Source organism: Suricata suricatta, chromosome 8 (genome assembly GCF_006229205.1).
Source record: "Suricata suricatta isolate VVHF042 chromosome 8, meerkat_22Aug2017_6uvM2_HiC, whole genome shotgun sequence".
Lineage (NCBI taxonomy): Eukaryota > Metazoa > Chordata > Mammalia > Carnivora > Herpestidae > Suricata > Suricata suricatta.
Window position 1 is genome coordinate 125,331,422 of NC_043707.1, and position 25,165 is coordinate 125,356,586.

At 55.6% G+C, this 25,165-nt stretch overlaps 1 protein-coding gene across 3 annotated transcripts in view; it reads right to left on the reverse strand.

Annotated features, from left to right (window-relative positions):
- The window catches only part of EPHB2 (EPH receptor B2), a 117,662-nt gene that overhangs the window by 27,020 nt on the left and 65,477 nt on the right, over window positions 1-25,165 (reverse strand). For all 3 annotated transcript variants that reach the window (XM_029947073.1, XM_029947072.1, XM_029947071.1), the window contains exons 3-4: window positions 13,500-13,655; window positions 12,018-12,353 (exon numbers count right to left, since the gene is read on the reverse strand). In XM_029947073.1, coding sequence (XP_029802933.1) covers window positions 12,018-12,353; window positions 13,500-13,655 — 492 coding nt within the window. The remainder of the gene's footprint in view (window positions 1-12,017; window positions 12,354-13,499; window positions 13,656-25,165) is intronic.

Below are 25,165 nucleotides of genomic sequence, written 5' to 3' on the forward strand. Positions count from 1 at the left end.
GACAGAGGCGGTGGTCACACAATCCTGTGAATGTACTAAATGCCACTGAATTGTACGCATTAAAATGGTTAATTGCAGGGGAGCCTGGGTGGCTTAGTCGGCTAAGTGTCTGACTTCAGCTCAGGTCATGGTCTGGCGGTCCGTGGGTTCGAGCTGACAGCTCAGAGCCTGGAGCTTGTTTCAGATTCTGTGTCTCCCTCTCTCTCTCTCTCTGCCCCTCCCCTGCTTGTGCTCTGTCTCTCTCTGTCTCAAAAGTAAATGAACCAAAAAAAAAAAAAAAAAAAAGAAATAAAATGGTTAATTGCAGGGGTGCCTGGGTGGCTCAATTGGTAAAGCATCTGACTGTTGATTTTGGCTCAGCTCGTGATCTCATGGTTCATGAGTTCGAGCCCCCGTTGAGCTCTGCATGGACAGCACAGAGCCTGGTTGGGATTTTCTCTCTCTCCCTCTCTCTATGCCCTTCTCCTCTTGCACTTTCTCTCTCTCTCTCTTTCTTAAAATAATAAACTTAAAAAAATAAAATGGTTAACTGTACGTAAACTTCAATAAACTCACCCCCTCCCTCCTTCCCCTAGTGCTGCTGGTGCCTTCGCGGAGGGCGGTTAAATGAAGGCGACGAGAAGGCAGGGGCGGCCTCTTCAGAGCTGAGGGGCTCTTAGACGTAATTCAGTCCATTCCTTCATCTCCCTGATGTGGAAACTGAGGTCAACAGAGGGGCTGCGAGCTGCCCGAGATCACACAGTGAGTTCACGACACACAGCCCTTTCACTGATTCCTTATTTCGTGAGGCACCGAGGCCCGTGTCTCCCATCTCCTTCTCAAATGCAACAAACCTGCGCAAAGCACCTACTAAGTGTCACCTACGTGTCTCCTGAGCCCTTCACATGTGTCTCCTGAGCTGACTGTTGGTGAGGGAGCAGTGCTAGCCCCACCGACAGGTGAAGACAGGGAGGCTCAGAGGGGCAAGGGGCTCCTGAGATCCCAGCGACCGCATCCCCTCAGCAGGGGAGCTGGGATTCGAACCCAGGTTGCTGATGCAGTGTTTGCCCCGTGGTTGGGCAGCACAGGGGTCGATCCTGACGCGGTCCCTCCCTACTCGCCACTCCTCACTGCAGTGAGCCTCCTTGCCTCTCTGGACTTGACCTTAAGTTGTAAAGAGAGCAGATCTTAAATGTTACAACCCCACACCCGAAAATGGTAATGACGTGAGCAGAGGGAGGTGTTAAGGACCTTACTGTGGTGATCGTTTTGCAATATAAACACGTTATCAACGTGTTGCATCATATACCTTCCACTTTCATGTTACATGTCAGTAACATCTGAATAAAGCTGGAAAAAATATTTCAGGTTACAGAATTGCTATGATGCCAGCGTGATGCTGGGTTCTGGGGCTCAAGAGAGGAACCTTTCAGGGTCCCTGCCTTCCAGGGGCTCGCGGTCTAAGGGGAGAAAGCATATTTATTTCATACACTGAGCGCCCGCTCCAGGCTGAGCTCCTGGGTCCCAGCCCCCATGTCAGGACTTGGCCAAGGTGCTCCAGGCCTGAGAAGGGCCTGTTCCCTTCGCCTCTTTCCCCACGATTTCACCTCCCAGCAATGAAGGCAAGGGGTCCAAGCATCCCTCAAGGTGACTGCACTTTTCAAACTTGAAGAGATAACCAGGAGACTTTGCTAAAACCCACATTGCTGGGCACCCCCCCCCTCCACTGCCTGACGAAGATTCTGATTTGTAGGGGGGCCTGAGGGCACGCTGCTCTAACAAGCTCCTCGGAAAGTTGATGCTGCTGGTTTGTGGACTCCACTTTGACGAGCAGATGTAGGACCAGAGAAGAAAAGTGACCTATCCAAGGTCACACAGCAGGTAGGGGCTGCCATAAAAGCCCAGACCATCTAAGTCCTGGTTGAGTAGATCTTCCACCCACCAAATAACTTCTCACAGCCTGGCTTCTGCAGAGACGGCCCTCCTCATCTGCCCAGGCTCACTCCCCGCCGGACTCGCAGCTCTGGAGGGTCTTGAAGGCTGCCCCAGAGCCCGCCTTGTCCTGAGGGCACTGGGGAGCCACAAAAGGGCGGAAGTAGGAGTGGCAACTACTCCTCAAATAACATACAAGCCTCATGCCCCGTGGTGCCCGGTGGAAAAACACCAGCCCCACACCTGACGTTTACCTGTTTGCTCTATGCCAGGCGCGAACTCCTTTAACACTCATATTAACCCTATGAGGCTGGTATTATTATTATACCCATTTTATAGAGGACATGGAGGCAGAGGGGTATGAAGTAACTCGCCCAAAGTCATGAAGCTGGCAGGCACTGAGCCTGGGATTCGAACCCAGACCCGCCCAAGTCCAACACATCCTTCCCTTCTATTGGCTGCAGCTGATGCAGGCTGAGCAGGGAGGTCTGGACACCGAGGGACCTCAGAGGGCCTCTGAGGACACCCTGGTCCGGCGCCCATGCCGTTGCCGCAAAGCTAACTCCATTCGGCTCCCGTTGACTCAGCTCACCCACCACTGCCCAGCCTACCTCGGCTCCAGGAGCTCAGCTGTTGGTGGGGGCAAGTCCCACACAGCCATGGGGGTCTGGGCTGGGTGGGCTTAGCCGGCAGGCTTGGGTTTCAGGCAGCTAACCCGGGCTCTGATCCCCTAAGTCCCGTAACCCTGGGCGTGGCAAGGAGGCGGCATTTGTTGGGAAGATGATCAAGGCGGGCCGGTGGGGGCCAAGCAGGGCTGGCCTTTCTCCCGGAGTCCAGGCGGATTAATGGCGGAGAAAAGGGAACAGCTGCGTGCTCTGCCATCCCTCCTTGTCTGCCGCCCACTCCGGGGCATCGGGTTTCCCTGTAAGTTGGTCTTCAGGGAATTCTGGTATTTTCAATTACCAGCCGGGCACACCGGCAGGGGGCTGGGGTCAGTGGTGCCCTGTGACCCCTGCAAGGAGATGGAGCCCCAGGGAGCAAGCACAAAAGAGGCTTGTGGCCGAGAGGGGAAGTAGGGAGCCCGGCCAGGCAGAGCCTGCTTGGCTGGGGCAGGTGGTCAGCGCTCTCCCCACCCCCACCCTCACCCCTGTACTCAGTCCCCTGGGGGAGCATCCAGGCCCTTCATTAGCTGCCACTTGAGGAAGTGCTTTCTGCATGTGCCCCGTCATCCCCTCAGGGCACGAGGGGGTTGGGTGAGGTGGTCTCTCAGAGCCTTCTGGGACCAGGAGCCTCTGATGGGCGGGAAGACAGGAGGCCTGTGACCCATGCTACTGCAAGAGGGCGTGGGCTTGGACCTTGCCCGGCCTCGCCTCCACAGCCCTGAGCTCTGAGGCAGGAAGGAGACCCCTGAGAGTGCTTGGCCTTCACCTTTTCACCACCCCAAGCCCACCCCAAGCCCCAGTCGCAGAGCCACTGTCTCTGGGACATCTTCACTGCACTGACTTCCTCCCTCCCCCTGAATGACGCACAGGTGCTCCAGGTGGCCTCAGGGCCCTGATGCCCCGCACGCCCCAGTGACCTGCACTTGCTCCTTCACTCCCGAGTGCCATCCTCCCTGGCCACCTTTCTGCTCCCAACTGCACCAAGGTCATCATTTTTCTCTCAGGGCCTTGGCCCCACGGTGTTTCTGCCTGGACACCTCGTGCCCTGGATCTCCGTGGCCTCCTCATTCACGTCTCAGTTAAAACGCCACCTCCTCAGAGAGCCCTCCTCCCTCCCCTGTCACTTGCCATTCATGCCACCCAGCTTTCTTCACTTTGCAGCGCTAGCACAACCCTTTATCCCTAGTGCCTAAGCAGTGTGCGGCTCAGAGTCAGCCTGTGTCAATATAGCTGGAGGAAGGAGGGAGAGAAAGAGGGGCAGCCTCTCGCCTTTGCTGGCACCCTCAGGGAGCCGTCGGAGTCACTGACCCCGGGCTGGGACCGGAGCGATGTCTTCAGGCTGCGGCCAGGGGGAGGCAGCACCGCTTCCGGATGGGCATGGCAGAGCCCCTGACCACCCGTGATGCCACACGGAGCCCCCTGCCAACTAGCCAGCCAACAACACTGCAGCGGTCAGTGATGACTGGGCTTGCACTCTGCAGGGTCCCCCACAGGGACACTTTCCCCGTGTCTCCTAGAATTTCCGGGTGACGAGGGGATCGCTGTTTTGACTGTAGCCATACAGTAAACTCCTGATGATCCAACTGCGGTTCTGGGTGGCCTGATCATAACTGTCACAACAGAATTTCCACAAATAAAATACTTCCAGAAAATGGGCCTCATTTCTTTCTGATTGGACCAAACAGGGCTGTGGACAGAAAAAAAGGAATAGCTGGGAACTGGTGCCACGGTGGCACTTTTCTATGAAGCAAAGGAGCTCTGCGGCCAAGAAAGTTAGAGAAACACAGAGTTCTAGACCCCTGCTTGTGAGACTCACACTGTACACTCCTTTGTTCAAGGCTCTGAGAAGTCCTGCAGGGGAGAGACTCAGTTAGCCGGGCAATTGAGGTCTCATCTGGCTTTAAAACCTCTTTTTCACATAATAGCTATTAATGTGTTTTGGAAGTAGCAGTTTGTGAAATATATTTTGGGGGAGAAAACCCCATTACAACAAAAATCAGGTCCAGGAGATAATTATTTTTCCCTTGAACCTGAGGAAAGTTCCTGGCTAGGGTGGCTGTTCATCTGCTCATTCATTCTTCCCTCGATTCAGCATCGGTTTAACAGCACCTGCTGGGTGCTCCACAGTCAGATGGAGTGGGGTTCATCACGTCCATTTCACAGATGAGACAGGTCAAGTCTCCTGCCCACGGAACCTCAGCTCACAGGTGGGAGCAGGACCCAGGCCTGCCTGACTCTACAGCAGGTTGGTTTGCTCTCCCTGATTATTTGGCCTGAGCCATAAGCATGATTTGAGCAGGCTAAGGCCAGGCCCTGGGCTTGGTACGGTGGAAATATCCAGTGGCCCACCTCCTAGGGGCCTTCTGAACAACCTTGATCTTACCTGTGGCTGCTGAGTGGGACCCAGTCCTACCCCAGCACCTGGACCAGCGAGATGGGGAGAGCCCAAGCTTCAAATCTAGTACCACAGGCAGCATATCTCACCCCTCAGGGCCTCAGTTTCTCCTGTATAGAATGGGGACAATGGCATGGATGTGGCCCTTGCTGTCACAGCCACAACCATCCCTGAAAAGATCCCAAGAGCTGCTGAGTGCCCCGGAGTGGAGGGAGGGTAAACACAGGAGTGGCCCCGCCCCCTCCCTGCCCCAACCTGGAGACCTGTGAGGGAGGTAAATGCTTGTTTCTGTGCTGTTGGTGTTGTGGTTAATTGTCCAACAGCATTACTGTGGCAGCAAAAACATCTCTTCTTTTTCTTCCTGTTCTGCGCAGCCAAACTCAATCCTAACTGATACTCTAGGCCAGCAGTGCCTTCGCTGCAGAAAGCTTGGGGGGATCAAAGAGGCCGATGTGTGCAGAGGGCTCAGCCTGGGGAGGGAAGTGCCCTCTCCCTCTCTCTTCATTTCCCCAGGCCCGGGCCTCCCTGGGGGCTCTCTTGGCCCATATCTCCTTCTGATCCTCTTGGCCCCCGGGAAGAGAAGTAGGTGAGGGCACGCTCATGCCAGTTCTAGAGACTGAGCCACTGCAGGCCTGCCTCCCAGGAGTCCCGGAGGATCAGAGGACGACGTGCTGCCAGAGGGGCTTTGGAAAGTTGAAAGTCCCTCCATGAGAAAGCCACGCGGAGTGGCCATGATACCTGGCCGGGGTGTTGGACCCTGGCTCTGCCACGCACCTGCTGCGTCATCCTGGACCGCTACTAGGAGCCTCTCTGGGCTCCCGTCTTCCTTTCTATAAAGAAAGAGGTTTGCACTCCAGGGCCCCTGCTGACGCCAATGTGCTTTCATTTGGCTTATGTTACCCTCTGCAACAGGCAGAAAAACGACTGGCGAAGATGTCCGCATCCTAATCCCAGAGTCTGTGAATATGTCACCTTATGTGGCAACAGCGACTTTGCAGATGCGATGAAAGTGATGGCCCTTGAGATGGGGAGATTATGCTGGATTATTCGGGCAGACCCAATCTAATCTATTGAGCCCTTAAAGAGGGAGAACCTTCCCCAGCGGAGAGCCTGAGAACCAGAGAGCGAGAGCGTGAAGACACCGGATGATGCCCTGTTGCAGCTTTTGAGATGAAGGGGCCACGTGCAAGGACTGGAGAGGGGGTCTCGCGGCCTAAGGGCAGCTGCCAGCCAGCAAGGGACGGAGACCTCACTCCTACCATCCTGCGGCACTGAGCTCTGCCAACACTGACGGATCTAACAGATCATCCCTTAGAGCCGTCAGAAAGGAATGCGGCCCTGCCGACAGCTTCATTTGGGCCTGAAGGGATCCAGACTCGTCTTCTGCCTACAGAGCTAGCTGTGAGACAGGAACTGTGTCTCATTCGAAGTTGCTAAGCTTGTGGTAGTTTGAGATAGCACAACTAGGAAACCGAGACACCTTCCGATTTCGTTTGAAGCCTAGCTTACTGTGTGCCGGGCGCTCTGTCTGCGTTATTGCTAATCCGGACACCATCCGGCAAAGCTGGAATGATAGATCAATACCCGTTTTGAAGGTGAGGACACTGAGGAATGGGGAAGTGAAGTCTCCCACGCTGCCTGGGCCCACAACTCGGAAAGGGTGGTGCTAGATGAGGGCCGAGCCCAGCACTCATGATGCAATTTTGCCCACACGACCCATCAGGAGGTGACAATGGGGAAGCTTCCTAACTGGTCAGTCTACTCTTCAGTATAGGAGATGCCAAAGACTGCATTTGCCAGCCACGCTGTGGTGTGAACGGGCCCATGCACACGGCCTGCCCTGCTTCTGCAGAAGGCTTTAGTCTGGCCAGCGCCAGGCCCCAAGTATGCGGTGATGTCATTACTCAGGCTCTGCCGCTGCCTGCCTGGTGACTGCAGGCAAGTCCCTTAACTCCCGATGCCTCGCTCTCCTTGCCCGTGAGACAGGACAATAAGAGGACCCCGCTCACGGTGTTGTTGTGAAGATTCATTGTTAAGGACTTGGGACAGTGTCTGGTATACAGTAAACACGTGATAGAGGCCAGCCATTATCATGATTAGGGTGAACATAGGATGATTTCTGTGTTCTGCCAGCCTGCGTGTGCCAGGCAGCTCAGGAGGCACCTTGAGACACGGGCTCAAAGCATCCCAGCAGTCCCACAAGGAGGGGCAGTGACGCTCACAAGGGCTAAGTGACTTGTCTGAGGCTGTGTGCCAGTGAGCAGCCTGGCTTGATTCAAAGCCAGGTTTGTTTGCCAGATTCCCAAACCCAGACCCTTCCCAGCCCTTCTCGAACTGGGCAGAGGCACGGCTGCCCAGAGCTTGCTCCGGGGGAGGGGGGGTCCGGCACAGCCCAGAGGGCGGCCAAGAGTACTGGATACCGTCCCAAGGATGAGCCCCACGGTACATAAATGCCACACGCACCCCAGGTCTGCAAGGCTCTCTCTGCCTCACGAATTGGATCTCTGCTTAAATGCCACCTCCGTAGAGAAGCTCTCTTCCGAAGCCCGCCCTGAGGCCTGTGCCCCTCCCTCCCATCCCCTGTGTTATCCTGTTTGTGTCAAGGGCCACAGACTCTGGACAGCAGAGACTGCATCCTGTGTCTGCCCCTTCCCAGCTGAGTGGACCTGAGCACATGCTTGACCTCGCCCCATGCCTGTTTCTCCCTCCTTCAAGTAGGGATATGCAGCCCAGCCCTTTCTCCAGGGGGCCCCAAGAGGACGGGTGAAAACAGGGCGGAAAGGCCTTCCAGAATGGCAGAGTGCGGGTCGAAGGTGGCATGACGGCTTTATGGAGTCAGAAGGCAGCTCTGGCCCCAGTGAATGCCAAGGGAGTGCGAGCAAGGCCCAGCCACTTGCCCAAAAGGAATAGTTTTCCCTTTTAAGGCAATGAGTTAGATATTTATATGTTGAATTTTAGGGTCTGATTAAAACCGACCACTGAATGCATTTGTCTGGAAATCAAGTCCCCAGCCTTGCTTTCTAGCCTATCGTAATTCTCTACACCCCACCTCACTCCATGCTTCCCTGAGCCCTTTTGCAAATGTTCACTGAGCATTCACTGTGGTGTGCCCCTGGCCAGGTGCCGGGAAACCGTGGGGAGCAAAAGCAGACCCATTGTGTCCCACCACGTGCTGATGGCGGGGGAGACAGACAGCAATGACATGATCAAAGGCAAAGGGCTAAAATCGCAACCAGGAAGCTTGAGGGCCATGGTGCCGGGGGTGTGGCCAGGAAGGCCAACAAAGATGAGATAAGGTCTGAAGGAAGAGTGAGGAGAAAACCAATCCAGGCAGAGGGAACACGTGCAGAGAAACGGAAAGAACTCTCCCTCCTGCTTGCCTCCTGCACTCCCTCCCCCGGGACACCTTCCTCCCTGCATGATTCCATCTCTTTCTTACGAGCTTCTCCCTTCTCCAAAGCCAAGTTCAAATGCCTCTTCTTCCAGGAAGCCTTCCATAACTTGCCCTTCTCTCATTCTCCAGGAGGAGATGATCTCTCCTGCCTGTGATCTCTCTCACCTCTTCATACACATCCTTGGGCCCTGATTCATTCCATTTCTAATGCAGATGCTGATCCAAGTCTCACATTTCCAACCAGGGCATCAATCCTCGAAGGCAGGAACTGTGTCCTCTCTAGTACAGATTTGCAGTCGCGTCGTTCTGAGTTTATATCCTTGCTGAGGCCACTTAACTCTGGGACTTTGCATAAATGGCTCTACCTCTCTGGGTCTCAGTTTCCCTATCTGGCAAATGGGGATAAGATGCTGAGGGTGTGGTATGGCTGCACAGTCCCCTGCTGGGCTCTGACCATTGGTGAAAGAGTCGGTTTGTCAAGGGGCTTGAAACAAAGAGGAGGGGGATGGGCTGTTTATGATCAAGAAAGCCCAGGGGCTTGGAGGGCATACAGAGGCTCAGACCCACTTAGACCTGGGCTTCCCGAGTTTGTCTGACAGTAAGGAATACTTAAGCCACTTGTTAAAAGTGCAGATTCCCAGAGCCCACTCATGGAATTCTGAGTCAGCAGGACTGAGGTAGGGCCAACAACTTGTGTTCTGGAAAAGCTCTCGTATAATTCTGATGCACAACTTGGTGGGAAAATTGAGGTCCTGAGGGAGCAGTGATTTTCACAAGTGTGACGAGTTGGATCAGCTCTGCCCCTTGGAGCAGGTTGAGCGCCCACACCCTTCACCAAGTAACTCTGAGGGGCTCATTTGCTATTGGTGACTGTGTCCCAAAAGGAGGTATGCCTTTGTGTGACATGGCTTGGTTTGGCCACTTGTGCTCCGAGCATTCACCATGAAATAAGAGAGCCTCGGTGGCTGCTGGACCAAAGGGAATGGGAGACATATGGAATAGACTGAATCCAACCCACATTTTGGAGTCCTGCCTAGCACAGAGAGCCCTGCTGCATATTAGCTAAACCCTAGCTGCCCCACAGACTAGTGAGAGAGAAAATAAATATTTATTATTGTGAACTAATAAGTTTTGGGTGGTTTTGTTATGCAGCATTCTTATAGCAGTAGCTGACGGATACACTGAGGTCATGCTGCAAATGAATGACAAAGCTAGGATTCATACTAGGGTTTGAATCCAGTGCTTGTTTCTCACTGCTTCTTTCAATGCTGGGGGCTCCCCCCTGCACCTTCTTCTCTGGAAGTCTCTCACTCCCACTCTGTTCCATGTCTATTCTCTGGGACCTTCCAGCTCCAGACAGGAAGAGTCCAGCTCAAGCAGCCCAGACTCTACTCCTTGCTGCTAATAAGCTGAGGCTTCTTGAGTTCCACCCTCAGGGCTCCCAAAAAGGTACAAGGGAGGCCCATAGAGCCAGGGAAAGAACTGCCTCACCTCTACTCCCATTAGGTGACTGGGCTTCCCTACCTTAAAGCTTTGTCCAGATGGAGAGCCTCACAGATGAGGCTTCATAATCTGTTCTTTACCAACAGCGGTTGGCTTTCGAGGGTTCTCTCAGATTGCCTGCCTTGAGTCAGCTCCATCTAGACCCCAATCTGAGTGGGGCTTAAATGCACTGATGACCCCACAAGAACTGCAGGCACATGCTCACAAATATGCCTTCTCGGCCACAGCAAGACCACAACCATTCACAAGCAAAACCACACTCCTTCTCAAACACAAACACACAGATAGGCAGGGCCACCTTCACACACACAAACTCATGGTCAAACATCCCCTCCAAGCCCCTCACATTCAGACACACCCATGCTCACGAATGCATGTATAAATAAGAAGCCACATGGCCACAGAAGATGTACTCACAATCATAAACACATGGTCACCCAAACACACACACACACACACACATTCTCACACATGTGCTCATTCTCACACACTGTCAAATCCAAGGTCCCTGGACATACCCTGGGTTGTGCCCAAGCATTGGAGTCTGTTCGTCCTAGTTAATTCCTGTCTCTTACCCTTCCTGCTTTGTGACTCAACTTCTCTCACTGTCATCTGTAAAATGGGGCATGGATGCTTCCTACTCAAGGAGGCCAGGGGTATGCAGTGAGGTCATATATGGAAAGTACCCCTCAACCAGGTGGATCTGGTTGGCCCCTCTCCTTCCATGTCCTTGTTCATGCCCTTTCTCATGCCCTCTTTCTCAGAGAGAGAGAGGGAGACACAGAATCTGAAGCAGGCTCCAGGCTCTGAGTGGTCAGCACAGAGCCTGACATGTGGCTTGAACCCACGAACCATGAGATCAGGACCTGAGCTGAAGTTGGACATTTAACTGACTGAACCACCCAGCTGCCCCATATGACATTTCTTTCCATCACTCCCTTAAAAATTGTTTTGGTCCTTTAAACTTCAGGTCGAATCTTGCCTCTTACAGGAAGCCTTCCTCGGCCTGTCTCTCTGGATCTTCTGTGCACTTACTGTGTGGGCCTCACTTGACATCAGAAGGATAAGGTGGGTAGCCCACCCACCTTCTGTCCTGGAGCCTGGCCTCCCTTTGCTCTTCCTTGGACAGGGCCCAGGCCATGCTCACGGCGGAGGCTTGGCACAGGTTGTTGAGTGAGTAACTGAGGAGACACACTCAGTTTTCAACCTATAGGTACCATGAGGTCCTCAAAAATCTCATGTGGCCCTTGGTTGGGGGATGAGGCTGGGAAGTGTCTCCTGGACCTGGCCACATGGAGGTGGCCACAGGTGACTCAGAGGACAGTGGTCTTGGTGGAGAGAAGGGGCCGGAAGCCTAAGTGGAGTGGACTGAGGGGGGAATGGCGATAGTAGTGAGACTGCCGGGCTTGGCACTTTTTTTTTGCCAAGAGGGAAGTAGAGCGGAAGATGGAGGGTGACGTGGGGTCCCGGAAAGGATTATGAAAGGTGAGCTGAGGAAGAAAAGTTTGCCGGAGTTGGACTGGAGTCACCTGAAGGTGACTGTGGAAACTGCTAGATATCTCCTGGCTGTCTCCCCACCACCCACTGCGAGAGGTGTCAGTTAGGCTCCGAGGGGTCACATCCCCTGGCCTCCTCTGGGGCTCAGTAGGCCACGTGACCAAGCTCTTTCCAGGGGACGTGCACAGAAGTGCCGGGTGCCCCTCCCACCTGCCCGGCCAGGAACATAACTGTGGCCCTGCATCCTCTCTTCCACAGACAGGCCTGCCCCTCAGCGTCCGTGTGCACACAGGCAGGGAGCGTGGGGGCCGCTGATGCAAACAGAAGCAGCTCCAAGCCGATCTGATCTGCCCGCTAATCTGCACTGCTGCCCTGTGGACTCTCACTCTGGATTCCCCCACTCTTTGCGCTGCTGAACACTTTTTGTGGCAGCAGCTTCATGCTTACCTCCAACAACACACATTCACCAAACACCAGTGACTATTATGAACCCCATGGCGATGGACAGGTAGATGCCTCCTCCCCCAGGTGAGCACAGCCTTGGAGAAGCGGCAGCTGCCTTGGAGAAGCGGCAGCCACCCCGCAGGTGGCAGGAGCCTTGTTTGGCGCAGTGGGGCCAGGGCCTGCCCCTCGGAGCGCCCTGTGATGCGCTTACCTGCCTGGTTGGTGGTGATGTTCACGGAGGCGAACTGAGGGGAGAAGGGGCTCTGGTCGGTGACGCCGTTCACGGCCTGGATCTCGAAGGTGTACTGGGTGTGAGCCAGCAGGTCGCTGATGTAAATACGAGGCTCGGTCAGGCCCAGCTGGCGGGGCGCGTACTGCACGTTGTCCCCACAGCGGGTGCAGGCGCCCCGGCCCGAGCCACAGCTCTTGCAGATGATGTTGTAGACGAGATCCTCGCGGCCTCCTGAATCGCGGGGTGGGGTCCACTCTAGCATGAGGGAGGTCTCGTTGACGCTGGAGATCACCGCCTGGGGCGCGGAGGGGATGGCTGGGGTGGGGAGAGGGGCCGGTCATTGGGGGGCAGGGCGCAGCGTAGGCACAGTCCCCAGGAGACGGCTCTCTGCCCACTGCCCTGGCTCCAGCCCGGGTCCCCCAAGGCTTCCTTCAAATCCTTTCTCCCCTCCACCGATCAGAGAGATGCTTCTAGAATATAACCTCATCTTGCTGCACATCTGCTTAACTCTTTCTCCCTGGACTCCAAACTCCTCGGTGTTTGTTACCAGAGCCAGCGCCAGTCTTTTTGTGTCGGGAATTAGACCCAACCTGCTATCTATTTCCCCTTCTTCCTTCTAAGAGAACCCCTATGTTCCATGTCCAGCTAGAATGTATTTCCCAGCCTCCTGTGATTAAGTGCTGACCACTGAGACATGGTAGAAGTTGTTGGTTAGGACTTTTTCTTAAAAGGACACAGCTGTAAAATGTGCCTTTGTCCCTTTCCTTCTTCTTCCGTCTAGAATGTGTGTGATGGCTGGAGCTTCAGCAGCAATGCTGGACTAGGGAGTGGCCCGAAGGAGTGGAACTGCATGCCGAGGATGGTGGAGGAGAGGGAGGGAGCCAGGTCCCAGAGAACTTCACGGCTTGGCCACGATTATCCCAGGGGTGCCTATGTTTGGGGGCTCTGCTAAGTGAGAGAATAAATCCTTATGGTTTAAGCCACTGGGGTCAGCTCTCTCTCTTGCTGCCTGCAGCTGGATGCCATTCCTGTCTGACCCAAGGGTGGGAAGACTGCCCACGCAGTTTCCTAGGGCACTCCGGCTTGTGACTCAGGTGGCCACCGCCAGGTCGAAACGCTGGGCAGCATCTCTGTCACAGACACCAGGTTGGCTCTCCTTTTGCCAAGCCTCCCATTCACTGTCTCTTTGTGAATCGAGACCCTGACTTTATCCTCTGTGTGCCTAGCAGGAGGGAAGGAGCCAGATGCCAGCTCCGCAGTAGCTGCTTGTTGGCAGCACAGCCACCCCAGGACGGTCCTTTTCCAAAACGTTTTTCATCCCCCCCTCCACCAGGTGACTGGCTGCTCCCCTCTCAGGAAAGGCTGGCTGCAGCCCGGGAGCTGCCCGGCCCTTGCCCTGAGCTTCCTGCAGGTGGACTTGGGACTCGGTCAGGCGTTGTGCCCTGGGGGCCCCGAACGTACTTGTGCAGGGCATGTCCAGGGGGTCCAGGTCCGCTCTGTAGTAGCCGTTGCGGCAGACGCAGTTGGTCGCCCCTTCAGAAGTGGTCCGGCTGTTGATGGGACAGTGGGTGCAGGCCTCGTCCCCTTGGTTGGCCTTGAAGGTTCCAGACGGGCAACCTGGGACGGAAGACAAGGAGAGCTGCTGCAGAAATGGGAGCAGGGCTCACAGGTCACAAGGCAAGACCGTCAGTCTCTCGGGGGCACTGCCCAGCCCCATGGGGGGGCCGCCCAGTGCAGTTGTTGGGAAACCCCGTCTCCTAAGGCTCTTGGGAGGGGGTCTCCAGGCTCCAACCTGGCAGTTCTCTCTGTGCCCAGAAGTGTCCAGGCTACCTGGTTTCTTGTCTCTGAAGCTGTCTATGGGCTCAGCTGGGGCCCCCAGCAATCCTTCTTCAACGGCTCCAGGTTGGCTGAGCCACAGCTTTTTGGGTCAATCTGACTTATTCTGAAGACTGTGAAGAGGTTTGGGGCAGCACCCATGGCCGGGCCTTGCTCACTAATGGCCGGCTGAACCCTGCCTGTAACCAGATTCCTGGCTTCCGGATGATTGAGGATGATTACATCACGGCTGAACCGTGTGGGGCATGTGGAAAGACGGTGAGGTACAGTAGGAAAGAACTGTCTTTGGAAGTAGATAGGCCTGGGTTTGAGCCCCAGCTTGGCCTTTCACTAGCTGTGTGGCCACGGACAAGTGACATAGCCATTCTGAGACTCAGTTTCCTTATTTGTAAAGGTATATTCTAAGACCTATTTCTGAAAGCCACTGGGGGGATCTGGTATAGTGTGTGAGGTACATGGCACGAGGCCCTGACAGCGCAGGTGCCCAGTGAGTAGTAGCTGTTACTACAGTGGGTGTTTGATGGACTCATTTTGCTAAAGGGAGCCTGCAGTCCCAAGGACAGCCTGAGGAGGGAACTGTTTGCCCTTGATGGGCCCGTTCAGCTGCGAGGGCCTTCTTCCCTGCTTGGGGGGATGCTCAGGATGTGGGCTCAGGCCCCGTCCCTTTCCTGGCCTCAGTTTCCTCTTCTGCTTACTGGGGTTCATAATCCCAGCTCTGCTGTGGCGTGTTGGGAGGGAGGATCATGGAAGGGGTAAGTGAGAAGGTGGACGGGGGAAGAGCTTTGCAACAGGCAAGTTCCTCCTCGGAATGAAACGTGGCTACACTGTCCACGGGCCAGGGACACTCACCTGGACCGCATTCCATGCCTGTGTGCTGTGTGACCTCTGGCAAGCATCCCCGCCTCTCAAGCGTCACTCTCCTCATATGTAAATGGCTAACATAAATTCCCTAAATCATTTTTCCAGCCCCAGTCTTCAAGCTTATCCTCCAAGTTCAAATCTTAGCAAACTGCCGCAGCCTCAGGGACCCCACCCTCCTTGGTGCTTCGATTACTTGTGATCAGGGGAAGCTTTACTCCCCTACCCTTTACTCATCAAGGGCCCCCTGGCTGTGCTCTTGGCCCTGTCAGGATTGGAGTCCCGTCTGACTCACAGCTCCTTCCCCTGTGCCTAGCACGGAGCCCAGCACTCAGCAGACGTCCATCAACACCGCCAGAAGTGGCCTGAGTGGGAAGAGTTTGGGCTTTGCGACTCGCGCGTGGGAAGGCAGTGAAGAATGGCGGCTGGTGCGCAGGCTGCTCGGCGAATCCCGAGCAGTGTGGCCTCGGGCCAGTCACTTAAGCTGTTTCCTTCTCTGCAAAACAGAGACAAGAGCGTCTCCATCCTACATTTGTTGTGAGGATTACATTGGTTAATTCAGGCAAAAATGCCCAGAGTTATTCCTGCCATTATTGAACTGTATCTGGTTCAAATACCAATCTGCTGGGTGACCTCAGACGAGTAGTTCAACCTCTCTGAGCTCAAGTTTTCTCATAGCTGTGAGAGCATCTACCCCACGAAGCGGCCACAAGGGCTCCAGTGTCTGGCGTGGGGGCGGGGAGAGACAATCTCAGGGCTTTTGCTGGATGGCACAAGGGTACAGTAAATAAGCCACAGACAATCCCCCTGCGGTCCTACTTTACCTGCCTTTCGGAGGGGACTTCCAGGAGGTGGCAACCAACTTATTCAATGACCTCACTGGCTGATGCCGCCCTGACAAGGCCCTGTGGGGATCTTGAAGAGCCCGCTCCTGTCCAGTCCTTAAGGAACTGCCAGGCAAGGGCAGAGTCAGGGCTGTGACAGAACCATCAGGCCCCAGGGACACCCAGGAGGATGGCAATGAGTGCTCTGGGGACTCAGTCTTCCACTGTACAGCCAGGGAAAGCAGGCCTTCAGAGTGTAAATATGAAACAGTCAACATTTACTGAGTTTTTTTTTTAAATGTTTGTTGTTTATTTTGAGAGAAAGAGAGACAGTGAGTGAGCAGGGGAGGGGTACAGAGAGAGGAAGGGAGAGAGAGAATCCCAAGCAGGCTCTGTGCTCTCAGCACAGTGCCTGATGTGGGGCTCGATCCCACAAACCACGAGATCAGGACCTGAGCTGAAATCAAGAGTTGGATGCTTAACCGACTGAGCCACCCAGGCGCCCCTTACTCAGCACTTGTTAAATAGTGGCACTGTTCTAAGGACTTAACCCACAGTAACTCATCCAGTCCTCACCCAGCCCTGTGATGGAGGGAGTGTCACCACCTCCATTTTCAGATGGAGGCATGAAGGCGCAGAGGTGAAGTGATCTAAGATGCGAGCTCAGTGGCAGAGATGAGCTTCGATATTGGGGGGTCTGACTCTAGAGGGTTCTCTAACCACCGCACTACACTGCCCCCCATGCAACCTGCATTGCTGTCCACGGTCTGTGAGCGCTGGGCAGGGATTGGCAGCTGCTGAGCGGGTGCTCAGAGCTCTCTCCACTGCACTGCACTGGCTTTGGGGTCTTGAGTCTCCTGCCCTCCCTCCTTACTTTCCTCTCCAGCACCCCAGTTTCCCTGCTGGCAGGATAAAGAGGCAGGCCCACCATCCTGGCACTAACCAGTCAAGACACGCAGCTGCAGCTCTGGCTCTGGTTAAGTGGTGGATCTCTCTGAGCCTTAGTTTCCTCCGCTGTAGAGTGGGGGCACAGGGCTCCTGTGGGGGGTCTAGGACCATCCAAATAGATGCCAGAAGGTTTTGATCCCAAGACGAGGACCCTCCTGGCTCCCTTTCAGGCAAGAGCCGGCCCAATTTAGCACATCTCTCCCATCTGCTGGTGGTTCCCGGGGCCAGGCTGGTGAGTGGCCACCCAAAGTCCCCTCCATGCCGTGCCAGCCCCTCCATCTGGGCCACCTTCCTGGTTGTCTTTTCCTGTCAAGACATCCTGGCCCTATCTCACACTCCCTGGGCTGCCTCCATCAGAAACCTTTCCTCTTAGGGGTCTGGCCAGACCACCTCCACCCTCTCGCTGGGCAGCTGAGGTTTCTGCATCTTTGTCTTGGAAGGTGATGTCACTCTCCACCCAGTCCCAGGGAACCCTGGATGCCTCCTCCCTACCTTATCCCCTGCGGGCAATTACTAGCTCTTCCCCCCCCTCAGCAGTGCCCCGTCCTGGCTCTTCTCTGCTGCCGTTCCCCCCCTGTGGGCATCCAGAAAGCTCTTCCTACCTACTCCTTAGCCTCTTGAGGCCATTTAGCCTCCTGCCCACCTCCAGAGACAGCTTCCTAAAGTACCAACCTTTCTGTGCCACTTAAACACCCACGACAGCACATAATGGAATATTATTTGGCCATGAAAAGGAATAAAATACTGACACGTGCTACAACGTGGATGAACCCTGAAAACATTGAGCTTCAGGAAAGAAGCCAGTCACAAAAGGCTGCCTAGTGTGTGCTTCCCTTTAACTACAAGCGTCTAGAACGGCCATCTCTAGAGATCAGTGGCTGCCAGGGACCGGAGAGAGCAGTGAATGGAGAATGGGTAATGAGGTTTCTTTCTGAGGTGATGAACATTCTAAAATGGATTGTGGGTAATAGTTGCACAATTCTATGAATACACTAAAAATCACTGAATTGAACAATTTAGCTGGATTTTATGGTTTATGAATCGTGTCACAATAAAACTGCTATTAAGAAAAAATCCATAATAGCTCCCCAAACTCCTCAGGGCCGGGGTCCCCCAGGGCTGGCACCTGCCCATCTCTCAGTGCCCACCGTCCTAAGCCTTGTGCCAGCTGCTCCGCAGTCCACTACATATGGTGCCTGCCCCAGGCCCACCTCCGCACCCCTGGCCTCTATCCCCACTGCCCTCATCCCCCGCAATGCCTTCCTGTTGTCATCAACCTCCTACACCCCTTTAAGACTTGGCCTGGGTACCCCTCTTCCAGGAAGCCTTCCCTGGAGGGGAGGGCTTCTTTCTATTTCTTAAATGTTCATTTATTTATTTTGAGAGAGTGTGTGTATGTGCGCGTGTGTGTGTGTCAGCAGCAAAGAGAAAGGGAGAAAGAGAGAATCCCAAGCAGGCTCCGCACTGTCAGCACAGAGCGTGATGCAGGGCTTGAGTTCCTAAACTGTGAGATCATGACCTGAGCTGAAATCAAGAGTTGGATGCTTAACTGACTGAGCTACCCGGGAGCCCCCGAGGTGCCTGTTTTACTGAGTTAGCCATGAAGCTGTAAGTGCCTGGCTGGATTGTAAATTCCCAGCCCGATGCCGGGTGCCTCGTGGGTGACAGGTAGATGGAGTGAAGCCTGCAAGAGTATCCAGGAAACTGGAGGAACATTGGAGGAAACTGAGGCCCGAAGAGGGGCAGACACACCTGGCTCTTTAGCCGCAGAGGCAGATTTTGATACCAGGTGCACTGTGTGAGGGCCTCAGCTCAGGTCAGCCACCTCTTCGCCCATGGAGAGGTCTGTAGCAGCGGCCCACCCTCAGTGCCCAGCGGCCTAGCGGCCGTGCTACCCCTAGCTTCTTAGCTGGGAGGGCAGCCAATCCTGCCCGCATCCGGGTTTCAGGCACAGAACTGGTAAGAAAACGCACTTGGAGGCCGCACCTCTGAGAGCTGCCTTCTCTGAGACTCAGTCCCCTCCTCCAGAAAGGGGGCTGATGATACGTGCAAGGTATGGATGCAGTCAGAGTCTCTGAGTGGGTCTCCCTGGCCCACTCCTGCCTCTCCTCTCATCCCCCACACTCACCGGAGAGACCTGATTAGAGTGAATGCAACCCAACACACTCTGCTCACTTAAACTCACGGGTGGCTCCCAGTGGCACTGAGAGCCACCCCACACCCAGCCCTGGCCCACGAGGCCCTCCAGGCTGGCTCTGTGGGCTTCCTGTCGCTTCTGGACACTCCTCTCACCACAATTGCACTCCAGCCCCTCAGTTGGCAAGACTGCTCCCACCTCAGGGCCTTTGACCATGCTATCTCTCTGCCTGGAGCACTGTCTCTGCTTCCCATGTTTGATCTGCTTCTTCTTTCAGGCCCCACTTTTTTTGTTTTTAATCTTTATTTATTTTTGAGAGAGAGAGACAGAGTGCAAGTCAGAGAGGAACAGGGAGACACAGAATCTGAAGCAGGCTCCAGGCTCTGAGATGTCGGCACAGAGCCTGACGCGGGGCTGGAACTCACAAACCAGGAGTTCACGACCTGAGGTGAAGTCAGATGCTTAACCGACCGAGCCACCCAGACACCACCCCTCAGGCCCCAGCTTTAAGGTCACTTCCCAGAGAGGTCCTCCCTGACCACCCTGGCCAGAGTGATTCTCTCGTGACTCTCCGTCTCGGTCTGTTTCCTTTGTTGACCCTCATCATGAGTTGTACTTATGTTAGCAAACAGCTGATAAACGTGTGTGCTGTCTTTTCCCTGCTTGGAAGTGCCCGCAGGGGAAGGGTCAAGAGAAACAAGGCGGGTCTGGCTGTCTCACTGGTTCCCTAACTCTTGGCAAAGTGGCAGGAGCACAGTCATTGCTCAGTACATGCCACATCAGCTTCATCCGGCTGCGTGGCTGCCCAGACCCCGCTCCACTTCTCATCTTCTGTCCCCATGGGTGATCCCAGGGGCCTGCCCACTGACGGTGACAGCTGATCCTGCTTTCCAGACCGGAAGTCCTGAGTCCTGGAAACGTCCTCAGGCCCTGGTAACCTAACCCTCCAGTGTGCTTCTCTGGCCCCATCTGTCACCTCTTTTACCTGCTTGCCCTCGCCTCACGTGCGGGGTCCCTTTGCGGGAACGCCCGTCTGCCCATCAGGGATGGGGTTCTGATACGGACGCCTCTGGGAGGCCAGCCTCCACTCTCTACAGCAGACACCTCAGACCTCGACTGCGGCACATTGACACACTCTCTGCGGGCGGCGCTGTGCTGGTAAACGGCCGGCCGGGGTGGGCGGGGGGGGGGGGGGGATATCCCAATCTGTTGTGTTTGCCAATTTCTGTGGCAAAGCTCCCCTTTGGGCAAATTTCAAGCTACCGATCTGAGCTAACTGAACACATGGCTGGGAAGAAAGGTGCATAGCTGGGTCTGGAAAGGCAAGCGGGTGCCAACCAGCCCCACTCGACCACGGACCAAGCCCATAGGGGACTTACCTGTGTGCTGCTCGTGGGCTGATGAACCCTGGCTGGGGGAGAGGCTGGGTATTTAACCTCCGCACCCCTAGCACCTTGTCCAGGTCTGGCACATCGCTGGTGCTCAGTCAACTCTGCTCACTAAATGAGAGCAGATCTGTCTCCCCAAGTGGACAGTGAGGGACTCAGCAGCAGGGGCTGCGGGTCGGTGGGCTAATATCTACCCAGAACACACAGCAAGGACTGCTCGATATACAGGTTAGCTATTATTACTCATCCAGTGTGCAAGGACAGTAATAATTCTCATTTATCATATGCTTTCCCGGTGCTGAGGCCGGTGCAAGTGATCAACACAGAATCTCTGGTTTAATGTACGTGACTACCCACTGAAGTGGTACCATTATCACACACACCTCCCCCCCAACTTTACACATGAGGAAACTGAGGCTCGGCAGGGGGATGGTGAAATGACTCTGCCAAGGCCACAAAGCTGCTAAATGACAGTGCTGAGCTTTGGTCCCCGGTCTTTGTGATTCCCAGGTATTGTACTCAGGTATTCCTGGAGGTAGAAATTATCGAGCAGCTTGAATATCATTACTGGAGACACTGCTGTCAGGCCTAAGAGGGGACAGGGCTTGCTGGGTCACTCAGCAAGACAGAGGCAAAGCCTGGCCCCAAACACCTGGGGACTTGGGACCGAAGCAGCCAGTCAGGCCCACCGTCCGCAGATGCCAGAGCCCTTGGCCAGGGAGCCCCAGGCAGGGATGGCAGCCGGCTGGGAGAGGGAGGGAGGATTATGGGGAAACAGATTTTCTCCCCACCTGCCCCCTGGGCTCCGGGATAGGTGATAATTGACCGAGTGAGCCCTGAGTCAGGCCGAGGCAGGGCTCCATCTGGACCTGGCCCGGCAGGGTCGCTAATTGGCACTAGGCGATCTTTGCAGCCTCCCTGCCAAGCCTGCTGCTCTGCTCCTCACTCTCTTCGCAGAGACTCGGCTTAATCCCTAAACGACTGATGCCACCGTGGAGTCAAATGCCCGGTCAGGCCCAGGGTGCCAGGCCTTGGGGGTGGGGAGGGAGCTTCTCTGCCTTCCTGGGGGTCCTGTAGAGCAGAGGGCTCTGTCTGGGCAGAGGCGGGCTTGCCCTCTAGCTCCCGAGCCCCTAGCAGGAGGGCTGATGAAACTGAACCTGGGTGTGCACTGTGGAGTCGCCTGCAGGGGCTGAATCCCAGGCCTGCCTCTGCGAACAGCGTAACCAGGGACAAGGTACCTCACTCTCCACACTCGTGTCTGTGTAATGGGGAGAATGATAACACCGGCTTTCTATTCGGTGGGAAGAGAGGTGAGTTAATCTAGAGAAAGCACGTGCAGCAGTGCCTGGCTCTTTCACCCTGAGCACTCCGCAGGCGTCTGCTCTCACGATCTCCGTCCACTTCTGGGCCTGCCGCTTGTTGTGTGCTAAGCCCTGGGGACACAGACACAAAGAAGATGTGGTGGTCCCTGCCCTCGGGCGTGTGTGTCCAGTCGGAGAGATGCTGAGTTATGAATTTATTCAACAGGTAGGTATTAGGTCCCTATTATGTGCCAGGCACTGTGACATGGAGACAGAGGCCCAGGCCTGGACTGCTGGCCACTCTGGGCAGAGGAAGAGGGTTCCAGGCTCAGGAGTGCCAGGCTCGAAGGGCAGCCGGCTCCCTTCCCTGCCTTGGGGTCTCCAGGAAGTTCTGGGTTTGGATTGGGGAAAGGAGTTTGAGTGGATGGAGGAGAGTCTTGGGCCCAGAGAGGGGAAGCTGCCTCTGTGGGTCCCTGCTCTCCTTGCTCTGTGAGCCCGGGCCACTTCCTGCCCACTCTGGGTATGGCCGGGACCATCTCTATGGCCTCTTCCAGCTGTGGGACTCTGGCTATGGACAGGCTCAGGCACCCAACGCTGGGTCTTACGTTCTTCAATTGTGGGTAAATTGACTGGTGTATTTTCAGGGCCTTGTACTGTGAGTTTGTCTGAGCTGAGCTGCCATATTCCTTCCTGTGGTGGAGCAAGAGGAGCTTGGGGATCTGTCTCACGCAAAGTGACTTTTGCATTTTGCACGCTTCCTCCTTTTGCTGCTGAGGTTAAACCAGTGGAGTCAGTCCCCCTGGACAGAACGAGGCAGGGTGCCTGGTCCTCTGTGCCATGGGCACAGCCATGCTGGAAGCAGGTGGCAAGCTTCTGGGCTAGGAGGACCTTCCCATCACTGTGTACCAACCACGCCCCTGCCTGGTGCTGGGCCAGCAGTTTCCTCACCTCGTAACCTCACTCAGTCTTCACGGTCACCCTGTGCAGGAGGAGGTGTTGTCTCCATTTTGGAGATGGGGAAACGGAGGCTCACAGAGAGGAATGCCTCGTCCAAAGTCACACAGAGGCTGTGCCCCCGCAATTCTTCCTAACTCCTGTCTCCGAGGCCCTCGGTGTTCTAGCTTGACGAAGGGTGCCCCCGCTCCCCGGTCCACCTTTCTCCCTCTCTCTCCCCTGAGAAGGCAGGCCCTGCCTGGCCAGGTTAAGTCTCAGGCTCATTCCCCTGGTGTGGTAGCTCCTACTGGGACCACCCAGGGGATATCAGTCATCCTGCCTCCCCCCAGCTCCCCCACACGCCCAGGCTACCCCCGCCTGCCCCTGCTGGGACCCGGGCTCTGTGGATGCCTGCCAGCAGCTGGCAGGGTGGCAGAGGTCAGAAGGCCGTGGCAGGAACTGTGTTAACACGTCTCCTCTTTCCCTGAGCGGGTGATCCCAGGGCCTCCCCAAGCCAGCCGTCTGTGGCACTGGCCGTCTGTGGCATCCCTCCTCTGCTCAAGGCCCTTCTATGCATCCCTTGTGCCTGTGGTGAGCCCAGCGTGCCTTGGCCTCCCCTCCGTGGGCCACCTTGCCAGCCGGAGCGCCTGGTGCCTCTGAGCCGCACCCTGGCCCCAGGCGCATCGGGCAGCCTCCAGGCCCCCCATGGGCGAGCTGTGCTCCGTCTCCGTTCTGGGCCTCTGCTCAGGCAGTGCCTTCTGCCCCAGTGCCAGCCTGGCTAACTCCTTTCTATCTTCCCAATCTCAGCTCCACCCAGATCACCTTTTGGCCCTTCTTCTAGGATGCCACCCTGGACCAAGCCCGGGTTTGGGGCCTCTCTCCCGTGCTCCTGAGGCACTGCATGATTAAATGGTTCTAAATGTCTGCCTCCTGCACTTGGCCGTAAGCCTGGTGACAGCAGGTCCTCACAATGTCTGGAGCCTCCAGCACCAGTGGCCGAGAGGTGATGGACAGGAGGCCTCAGGAAGTGACTGATTGAGGCTCAGAAATACAGAATCTTATGCTGAAGGTCACTCAGATGGTGTGTGGACTGGAGACTTCGTTCTAAGCCTCTGGAGCTCTCTAGACCAAGTCAGAGCCCCCTGAGCTCCAACCTGTGCCCCAGGAATGGGGTCTCAAGCCATCCCGTCTTCATCCTTCTTGGCACTTGGTTAAAACCTGTCTCTACCTCCCACCTTTCCACCTGCCCAACTGTGAGCATCATGAGGCAGCCACCATGCCTGCCCCGTTCACTGCCTGGCACACAGCCTGGCACAGAGCACCCTCTGTGACACCTCACTGAATGACAGGCTAGGAGGCCTGTAGGTGCTGCAGCCCCAAAGCCGGAGTAATCAGAACTTTCATGACCAGTGTGTCTTTTGACCTCTCTTCTCTAGTTGTATTTGTGTGTAAGTGTGGAGCAGGGATGGAGCTCACAGTCTCCTGTAGAGCCAGACCCTGAACCCCACAGCCTGCAAAGGCAGGTTTCACGCCCGGCCTGTCCAGGTCCTGGATCCTATGTTAGGGCCGGGTCCCCACTCTGGCCGCCTCCCTTCCCGCCACCATCCCCACGCAGGGGCTGAGAGCTCCCGCACACCCCACAGGCAGCCCCATCCCTCCAATTTCCTCCCAATTAATCAAGCTCTGAACTTTTTAATTATCTGCCTGCAGGGTGACTCCCCACTCTGGTGAAGCAATTAAGGACATTTTCAAGTGCTGAGTGGCTGCCGGCAGGCAGCTCTGACCAGGCCCTGCTGGAGGAGGTGAGAGGAGGGAGTGGTTGATGACAGGAAGGGTGGACAGGAAAGCCCCTGAGCCGTGGGGCTGCTGGGAGGCTGTCGTGGGGTCCTGGCCAGGGCCACTCCAGGAATCTGGGACCACACTGTCCAGGGCCACCCCCCTCCCCCCAATCTTCATTCAACAGCCCACTCTTTGTAGCTGGAATCTGGCTTCACGGGTCCCAAACAGCGACTCCGTGCCAGGCACTGGGGTAGGTGCTTTACATTCTTACTGAATCCTCACTTTGACCTTGGAAGTAGGAAATATAATTATCTGTTTTACAGATGAGGAAACAGAGGTTCAATAACATTAGGCAATTTCGGAGATGCAGCTGGCATTTGAAGCCGGCTCTGAGTCCGCATCCCTTTTATTCTGTTGTCTCTTGGAGATCAGCATGGCCTGTCAAAGTGCCCAGGGTCACTGAGGAGGGAGGGTGGGTTGTGAGCTTCAGAGGTCTGCTGAAGAACACGGTTCTCCATGTGCAGGGCGGGTGGTGGGAAAGGGCACTGCAGGCAGAGGGCACAGCCTGTGCACAGGCACGGGGGCGTGAAACGGCACGGTGTGTGTGTGTGTGTGTGTGTGTGTGTGTGTGTGTGTGTGAGTGAACTACAAATGGTTCAGGGTCACTGAAGCATGAAGTTCAAGGCTGGGAGAGCTGGGAGATGCGGCTGGAGAGGCAGGTTGGGGTCTGGTCACTGGGAGTCAGGAGAACCTTCACCATCATCTGGTCCAGGCTCCCCATTTTAGGCCTACGGAATATACAACCTAGACAGCACTAGTGACTTGCCTCAAGTCACACAGCAAATTAGTGGCTGACGGAGACTGGGCTGAGGCATCCTGATGCCCAGGTGGGAAGGGAAGAGAGAGGGCGGAGGAGTGGTGGCCGTCAGATCACCGCAGTGCTAGCCTCCTGCCTGGTTTCCTGGCCTTCACCCTTGCCCTCTTACCTCTCTACTTGCCTCTGGCCGCATCTATTCTCAACCTATCAGCCAGAGCGATCCTGCAGGATAGGAATCGACTGTGTGATGCCCCTCTGCTCAAAGATCTCCAGTAGCTCCGGCCTCACTTTGAGTGAAAACCGATA